Raw genomic sequence first — 12,852 nt, forward strand, 5'->3', positions numbered from 1 at the left:
AAACAATATTTTGAATGTATTAAAAATGATTGCATACTATCTTTCATGTTTAGGTTTAAAAAGTAAACAAAAACATATTTGTTTTAAATATAAAGAACTCAACACTAATCAACATAAACATCCGGGACTTTTAAAGATGTCAGCCTCCATTGGCTTAGCCGTGACTAAATTGTCTTTACAGTAGAGAAGCTCATTCTGAACGAACAGAGCCTGTTAGGCCTACCTTGTGTGTACATCTTTCATATATCACACTTTGCACGTGTAACATTTTACAAAATATGTCAAACATTTTACCTGTATTACAATTAATTCATTCACTGAAATAAAAAAATCGTGCAAGTAATTCAGTAGTCCACCAATGTAAGCTCTCGACCCTGATATTTATGTTTTGACGAACGAAAATAAATACCAGGTTCGAGGGTTTACATTGTAGGACTAGTAATTCAGTGTTGCCGGCAGTCCGAGTTTCTCTGACCCTTTTCTATTCCGTGTTTGATATATGGTCTAGAAAGGGCCATATATATATATATATATATATATATATATATATATATATATATATATATATATATATATGTATATATATATATATATATATATATATATATATATATATATATATATATATATATATCGTAGGTTATGCCTGGGATTCGGATTTTTATGCAGTGCGCCATTTGTTGTATACATATATACACTACATGACCATAAGTTACAAAGTCAGCATTACCAGTAGTGTTTGGAAAAATGTAGGGATTGCTGGTGAGTACACTTTTAAAAATGCACCCATGAATATCACTGTTTCTAAACAGGGCTTTACCCGAGTTCGAAAGTGGAATCAATATCTTCTTAATATTTAGATCACTGTAATATTTCAGTTTACCAGTTCATCATCTGATAATGATGAAATCTGTTATGCAAGAATCAGATCACATGATTAACTCATTTGTCCAGAACCAAGAGGTTGAAACTGTGGTAACAAATAAAAGCCAAAATGTGAAGTATGGACATTCACAATTGACCTGTTTTGACTTAAAGCTTTGTTGTATATGATTTATTACTTTTCATTGCAACAGTGGGGCTTGTTTTAAATGTGTGATTGACACTTACTTTCATGCTCATGCTAGTGGGCCATCCTCACAGACAACCCTGGCGCTACTTCTTCATCACAGGTGGATACAGATTCATTAATTCTCAGATAAGTTTCTGTTGTTGGGGGGACTCGTGTAGCAGAATATAGGCCATAGAAGCATCATCCATTCTTCAAGCTGATTTACATTTTGTACAACATGTTCATCAAGTTCCCAAAATTATGAGCAAAAAACTGCAAATAGACATATTAATATCTTGAAGGTCAGTGTTTTTGTTTAATTATTTGATGATTGCAAAATTTAAGACCCATGATACCATAGCCCTCTGATCAGAGGAAACTGTGTTGCATAAAAGTAGGGTGTGAAATGAATAAAGTGAGTAAAGTGAGGGTATTGTTTAAATATTTCTTCAAAAGACAAATATATTCCTCATAATTACTTATTATTGTAACCGCTCTGGTGGCCCAGTAGTTAGAACATGCACCTCAGATATAGGAGGTCGTGGGTTCGATCCCGGCTGAGTCATACCAAAGACTTACAAAAATGGTACTAACAGCTGCCTCACTTGGCGCTCAGCATTAAGAGGTTAGTGTTAGGGCTGGTCTGCCTGGTGTCAGGATAATGTGACTAGGTGGGACATCATGCTACATGTCTGCGGCATGATGCCCCAGTGCTAGACATCACTATAAGCTGTCACACTGCAGACATCGTAGTGATATGACTGAAAAATTGTTAAAGCTACGTTAAAAATCCAAATCACACACACACACACACACTTATTTTTGTTTGTTCAGGTTAGTAACACAGATGGTATCCATGACTATAGCTCAATGAATTTTGATGTAATATTCATGTAATTGTTTGTAAATGTAGATGAAATTATCTAATTAATCTTGTACATGAACGATTGAAACACCATTTGTGACACAACGCACTTGATACATGCTCAGAAAAATAGCGGCCTTTGTTCATTTAATCCACCAAGTTGGTCTTCTTGTTGCGGAATAGTCACTTATTTAATAGACTGAGCTCTTATGAGAGCTATCACATGCCACAGGTCAACATAAATTGCATCATCCAATCTTCATTGAACTATTTTAAATTTCTTCTTAATATTTTTTTAAATTCAGTAATTTTATTTACATCAGGATGTTGATGTGAAAATTCAGTGATTGTATAGATGCAGATATCATTCATGATGCTGAGCTGTACAAAGTATATTCACAGTAAAATGGATTTTCTTTTTTAGTATTTTTAAAAATATAAATGTCTTCATGTCTGAAAAGATCTTTATTATTACTTTTTTAAATTTGTATTTAAATTCAGATGAGTTGCTTTTAAATTCATTTTTTGTTAGCATGTATGTATTTGCCTTGATAAATATAAAATTTGTTCTCCTTTTTCAAAGTCAGTTTTTTTCATTGACTTAATGTTTAGAACTATGATTGTACAGTCTAATACAAAAAAAATTACTATTGACTACAAACATCTTTCATGTTTTCCAAGTTTGTTTCAGTGATTGCTGTGCTTCTGATTCATTCCATTGATTCTATCCACAGAGTGTAACCCCTAGACTGTCTGAAGGTTTATCATACCACTTTGGTTATTAGACTATTTGTATTGGCCATATGACTTAAAATGTTTACAGCAAAAGCTATGCATTGTAATGATTGTAACTCTGCCCATATGCCAGTGGTTAGACAATTCCCACTGCCCATATGCCAGTGGTTATACAATTCCCTCTGCCCACATGCCAGTGCTTTGGCAATTTTATCCACCCAAATATATATGCCTAGACAGATTTATCCAGATTTAAGCAAAGGTATACAGTGGTTAGACAATTCCATTTGCCCATATGCCAGAGCTTTGGCAATTTTATCCACCCAGATATGTATGCCTAGACAGATTTTTCCAGGCCTAAGCAAAGGTATACAAGTGAAAAAATAATACGTGTATTGATAGGGCAGTTTTATTCTTTCAAGGAAGCACAGTACTGAGAGTAATAAATGTGACATTTTTCATTGTGCATATTAAAATGTGTAGCAAAAGTTAGAACAGTTTTTTTTTTATTATCATTGACCGAGTGGTCTAGAGCACTCACCATTATGGATCACTGCCAATTTACCCCTGTCTGCATGGGTTTGAGTATCGGGCTCGGCCAGTGTGGGTATTTGAGAAAGCTTGCTGGTAGCTTCTCATGGGTCGGTGGTTCTTTCTGGGGTTTTCCCAGGTTCTTCCTCCACTATTTGTACTGGCCACCATGTATAGCCTGTCTTGTGCTGAAAATGGTGTTAACACTATAACAACAACAAAATCCACCAGGTGTCACCAGTCTCTTAAATTGATATAATTGACAAGGGGCAATAACTCTTGCTCATATTCTTGACTTGCTTCCACCAGCTGTCACCAGTCTCTTAAACTGATATAATGGACAAAAAAGGCAGTAACTTTTGTCCATTACCTACACTTGATTCCACCAGGTGTTACCAGTCTCTTAAATTGATATAATGGACAAAGGGCAGTAACTCTTGCCCGTTGCCTTCATTTCATTCCACCAGGTGTCACCAGTCTCTTAAATTGAGATAATGGACAAAGAGCAGTAGCTCTTGCCCATTACTTTCACTTGATTCCACCAGGTGTCACCTGTCTCTTAAGGTGGCGCTCTACAGTTTCATATTTTGCATAGGGTTAGAATTTTAAAGATAAAGAATTTCCCCTTGATTACAAAGGGCAGTAACTCTTGCCCATTGCCTTCATTTCATTCCACCAGGTGTCACCAGTCTCTTAAATTGAGATAATGGACAAAGAGCAGTAGCTCTTGCCCATTACTTTCACTTGATTCCACCAGGTGTCACCGGTCCCTTAAGGTGGCGCTCTACAGTTTCATATTTTGCATAGGGTTAGAATTTTAAAGATAAAGAATTTCCCCAGCTTTCCTCACTGGTTATACTGGCTATTTAAAAAAGACCTTGTATCTCTTAGGTATAATTCAAATAACCTTTAATTCCCTTTATTTTGGTGTATGATTTATGGGTGTAATATGGGTTATAGAGTATGCAGCCTGGCCTTACTCCAGATGTGCACCTCTCAAAAAGTGCTAGCTCCACTTGGTCATTTTCACTTCCTGAACTTCAGAGGTAAATTGTATAAAAAGAGCTGATAACTTTTTTTACATTTTATATATTTGGTAATTCATTCATTGCACTTTTTCAGAAGCTGGTATTGTCTAGTCTAGCAAAATTAATTTTCCCTATTTTAATAGCTGCTATGGATAGTGTACTTAAGACTAATTAAGGTTGATTTTTTAGCACAAGGGAGCAGTCATTTTAGTTAGTAGTGTGCTTAGATCTTGTACAGTTTCCAAAAGTACAATTTCTGAAGAAATATCATCTACATTACATTAACGTAGCATAGAGTTATGCCAACATTCTCTCCATTATGCATGTTTTAAATGCAAAAAACTTCATTTTTCATACATCACTCTCAAAAGTACATAACAACTGGTGAGCGCCCCCTTCAAGAGAACATAGGTATTATTATTGTATGATTTAGTTTTGATTGTATGGCTGAAACATTTAAGTCGCAAGCATCAAAACAGTCCTTTCGAATAATTCTCCTGTATTTCCCCCCAAACAACAGTATGAGTGTCAGAGTCTCTAACAAGTCCAGCCCCCCATGATAAAAAGTGAGCTATTTTAAAAATGCACATTACATTTTGTAAACATAGCAACCAATAGTATGCTGAATGACAGGAACATGAAACTAGCCTGAATTATTTCTGAGATATCAACAATGAATTTTACAGTTTGAAAAGGGATGGAACAGATCAGGTTCATAAAGGTCAAAGGTCACATATTTGCCTATTGTTTAATATGGAAGAAGTGAATTTGCTTTTTCATCATTTACTTTTTTATTTCATTGCAATTAAATGAAAAGAAACATTTTCACTATATATTTCTTTTACTTATTGCATCAGTTTTAAATTTAAGTTGACTCTATTCCTATATTCTAAGACATCTAATTTCCCCATAATTAAGGCCACTACCCACACAAACATGCCTCATGGCAAATTATGTAAGCAAGAGCAAAATGAGCATAATTGCTTATTTTCATGCTTAACATCAATAATAATATACCATTTTATTCAGGACATCATACGTGATGATATGAAAATTAAAAAAGATAATTGCATGCATTTTTATATTTGCTTTAAGGTGGTGCTCTACAGTTTCATATTTTGCATAGGGTTAGAAGTTTAAAGATAAAGAATTTCCCCAGCTTTCCTCATTGGTTATACTGGCTATTTAAAAAAGACCTTGTATCTCTTTGGTGTAATTCAAAGATCCTTTAATTCCCTTTATTTTGGTGTATGATTGATGGGTGTAATGTGGGTTATAGAGTATACAACTTGGCCTTAATCCAGATGTGCACCTTTCAAAAAGTGCTAGCTCCACTTGGTCATTTTCACTTCCTGAACTTCAGAGGTAAATTGTATAAAAAAGAGCCAATAACTGTTTTTACATTTTATATATTTGGTAATTCATTCATTGCACTATTTCAGAAGCTGGTATTGTCTAGTCTGGCAAAATTAATTTTCCCTATTTTAATAGTTGCTATGGATATTGTACTTAAGACTAATTCAGGTTGATTTTTAGCACAAATGAGCAGTCATTTTAGTTAGTAGTGTGCTATGATCTTGTACAGTTTCCAAAAGTACAATTTCCAAAGAAATATCCACATTACATTAATGTAGCATAGAGGTATGCCAACATTCTCTCCATTGTGCATGTTTTAAATGCACAAAACTTCACCTTTCATACATTACTCTCTCAAAAGTACATAATAACTGGTGGGTGCCCCCTAAATTGATATAATATACAAAGGGCAATAACTCTCATCCACTTGATTTCACCAACTGTTACCAGTCACCTAAATTGATATAATGGAGATCACTTTCTATACAATTTTACAATTGTTCACTTCAGATTTGCTGTATCAGGCACTTTTTTTGCCATAAATCCATCTAAGTTCAGTAATGTCTGGATAACCATGTAAATTTATTGAAAAATGCCTAAACTTGCATTAAACAATTGATTTTCTAGTCAGTTTCGAGAGATCAGTTACTATTTTATGAACAAAGCAATTTCGTATTCTGTAAAAACATGTAACTTTACATGCAGTGTAGCATTTATCTACGTAATATCACAATCTACATACTGTTCATGTCTAACCACGAAGATAAAAAAATTTCTTAAATAATGTGAACAGTCATTTAGGAAATTCCATTAAAGTTGTAAAAAATGCAGCAAATTTCAAAGTGACAAAAAGTTCTCAAAATTACAAGAACTGCTTCAATTCTGTACTGTTGATGAAACATTATAATCTGTGGAAACAATCAGCCAACCAACAAACCAACCAATTAACCTGATGGAGTATGTGATGAATTTGTTACAACTCTTAAACATAGTAAGAGAAAGATGCAAGCCAACAAATTCATTCAAATTGAGAATTATATTTCTCTAAGGTACAAAGTAAATGTCTAAGGAACTTACAGTATTGTGAATTAAATCCTAAATAATCCTAAAAGTTCTATAACAAGTCCAAAAGTATAGTAATCTGTCTTATACTCAGGTTCATTATGGTTACATTCTGATTCAGTTCATATTGTTTTGATTTGCTTTGTTTCATTCTGGTAGATTTTTGTACCAGTAAAAGATTGGCAGGTAGAAAAGTCAGCTTACCAAGCATTTACTTCATGATTATCAATCATTGATTACCAATATCATTTTCATTATTACCAATATTGCATTTGTACCTATATTTCTTAATGTTTTTACCATATCACAATTCTGTTGTTGTTGTTGTTATAGGGTTTAACGCCATTTTTAAGCACAAGATAGGCTATACATGGCGGCCAGTATTAATGGTGGAGGAAGAACCCGGGAAAACCCCGGAAAGAACCACCGACCCACGAGAAGCTACCGGCAAGCTTTCTTACATATTCACACTGGCCGAGCCCGAGACTCGAACCCATGCAGACAGGGGTGAGATGGCAGTGATCCGTGACGGAGAGCGCTTTAGACCACTCGGCCACTCGGGGCCCCTATCACAATTCTATTTGATGTTTACTTGATAATGATAGACAATGAAATAAAAGTAATTTTATATATTGTTGATAACAGTGCCAGCCAGTCATAACTTATGTTGGATAATCTGGCTTGGCAGCAAACATTCATGGAAGTGGCTCTTTAATAAAAGCAATAATATATTTATCACCTACGAAATACATGTTTGTTTGTTTTTGTCATAATTTTCACGTGTTACTTGGCCTTGAAGCTTCTGTAGAAAGCACAATCTCTAAATAAAGTATTTGTATGTGTGTGTGTATGATTTAGATTTTTAACATATTTTTAAAAAAAATTTAGTCATATCACTACAATGTCTGCAGTGTGGCAGTTTAAGGTGATGTCTAGCATTGGGGCATCATGTCTCAGAGCATGATGTCCCACCCAATCACATTATCCTGACACAAGGCTGACCAGTCCTAATACTAACCTCTTAATGCTGAGCACCTAGCGAGGCAGCTTTTAGTACCATTTTTAATAGTCTTTGTTATGACTCAGCCAGGGTTCAAATCCTTGACCTCCCACACCATGGTGGACACTCTAACCACTAGGCCACCAGAGCAGTCATTTCTTCCAGATATTAGTATTACCCAAAGCACAAATGGCATGGCAGGCAACTGTATGAGAAAATGAGATTACCCCAGAAAAATAAAGAGAACTGTCCAAATCCAATGATAATCAATGATTGACCACTTCTGACCAACAAATCATCAATCTCACTTACTCATTTTTAACTGATTCACAAATTTGACTGGCGGTATTCATGTACTTAAAACACATATTCTTTTTATTTCAGTCTTGATGAATAAATGTTGATGTGGAACAAGAAGAATAAGTGACACAGAATTACCATGGCACAGATCGGCTCTCACAAAACAATCATTGTCCTTGACCATAGTCCATACTTTGCGCATTCAAGTAAACAGCTTATTGAATACGATATTCTGTCGAAGATAAAAACTCCTGGTATAATTCCTGCTGCTCCTATTACAAAGTCTCTGTGGACTGTGTGTGTGGAAACTGTAATAGAATATCTCCGAGTTGTCTACGATATCTTTCCTACGAAGAAACTGGTAAAAGTTTTCAGTTTCATTTACTTTTTTACTAATTGTTTCTTGACTAGTTATAACCTTTCAGAATGTGATTTCGTGTCAATTATACCTTGTCATAATATTGTTTTGCATAAAAAATGCCCGTTATTATCTCATAACCTGGGTTATAGTGTAGAAAAGTTGCATAAAATAGGAGGAAAATGCAAGAAAACTGGGCCCTCTTGCAGATTATTTACATCAGATGCATACATATTTTGATTAACCTATTGATATCATCAATATCATAATTGAAGATAGGGTGCTAGACAATGAAAGTGATATTACAGTATTCTTCCTTATTGATATAAATTATACTTTTATTTACATTCATTCAAATTTAACATTTATTTATATTAATATAATTTATACTTTTATATAAATTTATATCAGTTTTACATTTAGATAAATTAAAGAGGAGAGGCATTGTTGGCATGAATCAAGTTAATTTACATTAGTCTGTGCTTATGGAGCCATCTATCACCCCAAAATTTGGTGGAAGCTGAAGTAGCTATCAGTAGTGTTTCAGACTTATAATCGTTGGGTTTAGGTTTGATACCAGGCTAGGTTTTAGACTTATAATTGTTGGGTTTAGGTTTGATACCAGACCAGGTTTTAGACTTATAATTGTTGGGTTTAGGTTTGATACCAGGCCAGGTTTCAGACTTATAATTGTTGGGTTTAGGTTTGATACCAGGCCAGTCTGGATTGGTTACCTCAGTGTCCTTTGGAAAGGCATTTTACCTCGCATTTCCTCTGCATGATATAGCCAGTTTTATGTTAAATATTCCTAATGTATCTCACCATAAGCCAAAATGTGAAACACTTTGATGGCTTCCCTGAACAGAATAAGGCAACTTAATCTAAAATGTGAAACACTTTGATGGCTTCCCTGAACAGCATAAGGCAACTTAAGCTATATAATGTGAAACACTTTGATTGCTTGCTTGAAAAGCATGAGGCAATCTGAACTGAAATGTGAAACACTGTTATGGCTTCTCTGAACAGTATAAGGCATCATAAGTTATGATGTGAAATACTTTTATGGCTTCCCAGAACTGCATAAGGCAACCTCTTTTTTTATACTATGAATACCTCCTTCCACAGTGGAGAATTTTCAATAAGACACTGTCCACTGATGCACCTTGCATTTCCACTCAGATCAATCATTTTTTTCAAGGGCACAACATTAATGGACCAGTGTTAAATCTGTTTTCAGAGAAAAATTTATAATAATAATAATAATAATAAGGAGGACTTTGCATAGCATCTAATCTTTAGAAGCTCTAAGTTCTTTACAACATTAGACAACACCTATAACATAAAAAACATATATATATAATGATATGATTAAAAAAAACAAACACCATGAAATTAGAAAACATAAAAAACATGCTGAAAATATTTAAGGTAGGAAACATTATTAAGTCTTTAAGTTTGTTCTTGCAGTCAAAATAAGTGAGTTTTAAGAGCACTTTTGAATGGAATCACTGTGTCTTTGTGTCTAAGTTCAGTGGGCAATTCATTCCACTTTGCTGGGCCCTGGTATGCAAAAGAATGTCCATATGACTTCGTTTTCATAGTGGGAATAATGAGTATACGGTTGTCAGAAGAGGAGTGTAAGTATCTTGTTGGTGTGTACACATGGGTGAGGTTGGATAGGTATGTTGCTTTCACTTAACCACGTTGTGGTCCTCTTTTCAACAGATGATGTTATCATGATGTCTCCATGCCGATAACCCTTGCTCCCTTTCAGAATTTTTGGTTAAGATTACTATGCTTCATCTCAGTTGTTATGGTACATTTATATTTGTTATCAGTTACACTTATTATGGCCGAGTCTTTTGTCTTTTATGAATATAACACAGCAGATGTCATTCCTGAACGTATAGAAAATGCATAGTGTTTTTCATTGTCTAAACTTTAAATCTGGCATTTTCTCACCATTGTGTATTGATAATTTTCCTTGTGACTTGCAACACATTGATTTTGTAATGTGTGTCTGCAATCACATTGCTTTTGTAATGTGTGTCTGCAATCACCCCTCAGTAAATATTTAACATTGTTTTTGTAATGTGTGTCTGCAATCACCCCTCAGTAAATATTTAACATTGTTTTTGTAATGTGCGTCTGCAATCACCCCTCAGTAAATATTTAACATCATTTTTGTAATGTGTGTCTGCAATCACCCCTCAGTAAATATTTAACATTGCAAAGAGTTATTTCAATATAAGGAAAAAAGGTAAGTTCTCATTGTTTACTTTGTGCACAAGTGGGTTTCTTGCACTGGAGTGTATTATTATTTCAGAGAACAGTGTCAGGACAGTTCATGTTAAAGTGTGGCACAAGAACAGACCTTGGGACACTCATTCAGACTGCCTCACTTGTTCAAAATGCAAACGAAGAATTGTTGTACATTTTTTAAATTATGTTCTTAGAAGACTAACAAAATCTGGAACCTGGCTGATTCGAGACATACTGGGCAGAGGCAACATCATTACCCCAAATCTAGAACCTGTCTGATTCGAGACATACAGGGCAGAGGCAACATCATTACCCCAAATCTGGAACCTGGCTGATTCGAGACATACAGGGCAGAGGCAACATCATTACCCCAAATCTGGAACCTGGCTGATTCAAGACATATAGGGCAGAGGCAACATCATTACCCCAAATCTGGAACCTGGCTGATTCAAGACATACAGGGCAGAGGCAACATCATTACCCCAAATCATCTGAATTTTCAGGTTTTTCTCTTGCAGAGCCATGAGGAGCCCACTGTAAAATGACTAGTTCTTCAGTTTGAAAGAACATTCCCGGCTTCCAGGAGAAATACTGGATCAATCTCTTTAAAGACAGGTAAGACCTCTCCTGTATGTTCAAGGAGTAGATTGCCTCCCTTGAGAGGGGAAGGTCAGGTCCTCCTCACATGCATAGTGGCATGTTGCTGCCCTCCAAAATGAAGGACATGTAGAGTTTGTCCCCAGGTTGTGTCATGCCCTCCTGAATCATTCGTTGATGAGTGAAGATGAATAGGCTCAGAAATATATTCCACTGGACCAGTCACCAGGCTGGTGACTGGTCAGTGATTGGTCCAGTACTGGGAAGGGAATCTGATTGGAATCATCTCCATCCCTGTTATCACAATGAATTCGTAAGGGATTTTGGGTCTTCAGGCTCAGGATAATTGGTCCCTTAAGTCCCCTTGGACTACTGGACCTTAGCATGATGCAGGACAGACAAGTGGCCTCATCTTCATCCTGGAACATCCTGAATACATAGAGACTCTACTAATCATGATGAGATATGGATAAAGACATTGACAGATACAGTGATGCCATGATGCCCAGCCACTTTTTGCACTTATTGCACTAGATGGTGATGTCTATCTGTCAACTTCAGTGGGTTTGAGGTAGAAACAGCTCATTTGATGCCTCATATCAGGCACACCAGCTCCTCTTACTTGGATAAGATGGAGGGGATCTGATTCTTGGATAAAGCAATAAAAATGAAGTATTCTGCATGTTTTCCACATACGTGTGTCTGAAACCATCTGGCACATAGATGAAAAGATCACCAGGACACAATCACAACCAGATCTTCTGCTTCTTCCTCATTGATTAAGGAAATATCACCAAGGATCTTGACAGGCCAAGATATAGCTTAGTGACACGGTGTGTGGTTTGTTCCTCCATCTACTTTGAGTGAGTATCTTCACTGTGCTTTGAGTTACTGGTTACATTCCATGAAGTGGCCTTTAAACCTCCCCTGTTGGACACAGTTTCATCCCAAGTGGGTATCTTCACTGGAGTCTTCCCATTAAAACAACTGAAGTTGTTGAACAGGAAGTACAGCTTTTGGTCACTCTAGCTTCTTGTGCTGACCTCTTCTTAGCTACCATATTTATCATATATTTTGGGACACCGTATTTATTTATCTGTATTACTGCAATGTGCAGTGGGGTTGTGGTGCAAATTCAACACAAATTTATTTCATGTTTGAAGTATTGGGACAAGACTTTGGTAAAAAGAAGTTTCAGCATAAGTTCTGGGACAGGAGAAATATTAATTATTTTATTGTGTCCTAATATATATGGTAAATACAGTACTTCTTCTAGTAATCTGCAGAAGGTTGCACTGACTCCAGCTATGACCAAGATATCTTGGCATGCACTTTATGAAACAATGACTTTATCGACGGAACTTCTACACACATGTCCTGACATAGTGTGGGACTCCTCAAAAGTCTTACTTAAGTAATGACTGCTTCACTGGAAGCTGAGATCTATTCAGAGGACTTTTTCATAATGTAGTTTCACGAAATTAGAAGGATCATCAACATATATCCTTCAAACCCTCTCTTGGCATATTGCAATCAGCCTTAAAACATACTAACATGAAATACCCCCAGGGACCATCTGTTAAATTTTCTTAACAGATGCAGCCTTAGCCCATTGTACAACCTTAAATGAGACCTCCTTCTCAGTCAGGTTCATGGCAAGGCAATCAGCGAAGAGCTGCTTGGAGGAAATTCTCTAACCCACCTTCC

At 35.8% G+C, this 12,852-nt stretch overlaps 1 protein-coding gene across 3 annotated transcripts in view; it reads left to right on the forward strand.

Moving 5' to 3' along the window:
• LOC149803970 (integrator complex subunit 13-like) overlaps positions 1 to 12,852 on the forward strand; it is a 281,070-nt gene that overhangs the window by 40,312 nt on the left and 227,906 nt on the right. Inside the window, exons 1-3 of one of the 3 annotated variants that reach the window (XM_089953809.1) lie at positions 144 to 226; positions 640 to 762; positions 8,013 to 8,289. In XM_089953809.1, coding sequence (XP_089809935.1) covers positions 8,068 to 8,289 — 222 coding nt within the window. In that variant the 5' untranslated portion in view covers positions 144 to 226; positions 640 to 762; positions 8,013 to 8,067. Of the gene's footprint in view, positions 1 to 131; positions 227 to 639; positions 763 to 8,012; positions 8,290 to 12,852 lie in introns of those variants that run through there. The other 2 variants (XM_089953808.1, XM_089953810.1) reach the window with 2 other exon arrangements.

Source organism: Sinohyriopsis cumingii, chromosome 3, assembly GCF_028554795.1.
Source record: "Sinohyriopsis cumingii isolate HCF-2022 chromosome 3, ASM2855479v2, whole genome shotgun sequence".
Taxonomy (NCBI): Eukaryota; Metazoa; Mollusca; class Bivalvia; order Unionida; family Unionidae; genus Sinohyriopsis; species Sinohyriopsis cumingii.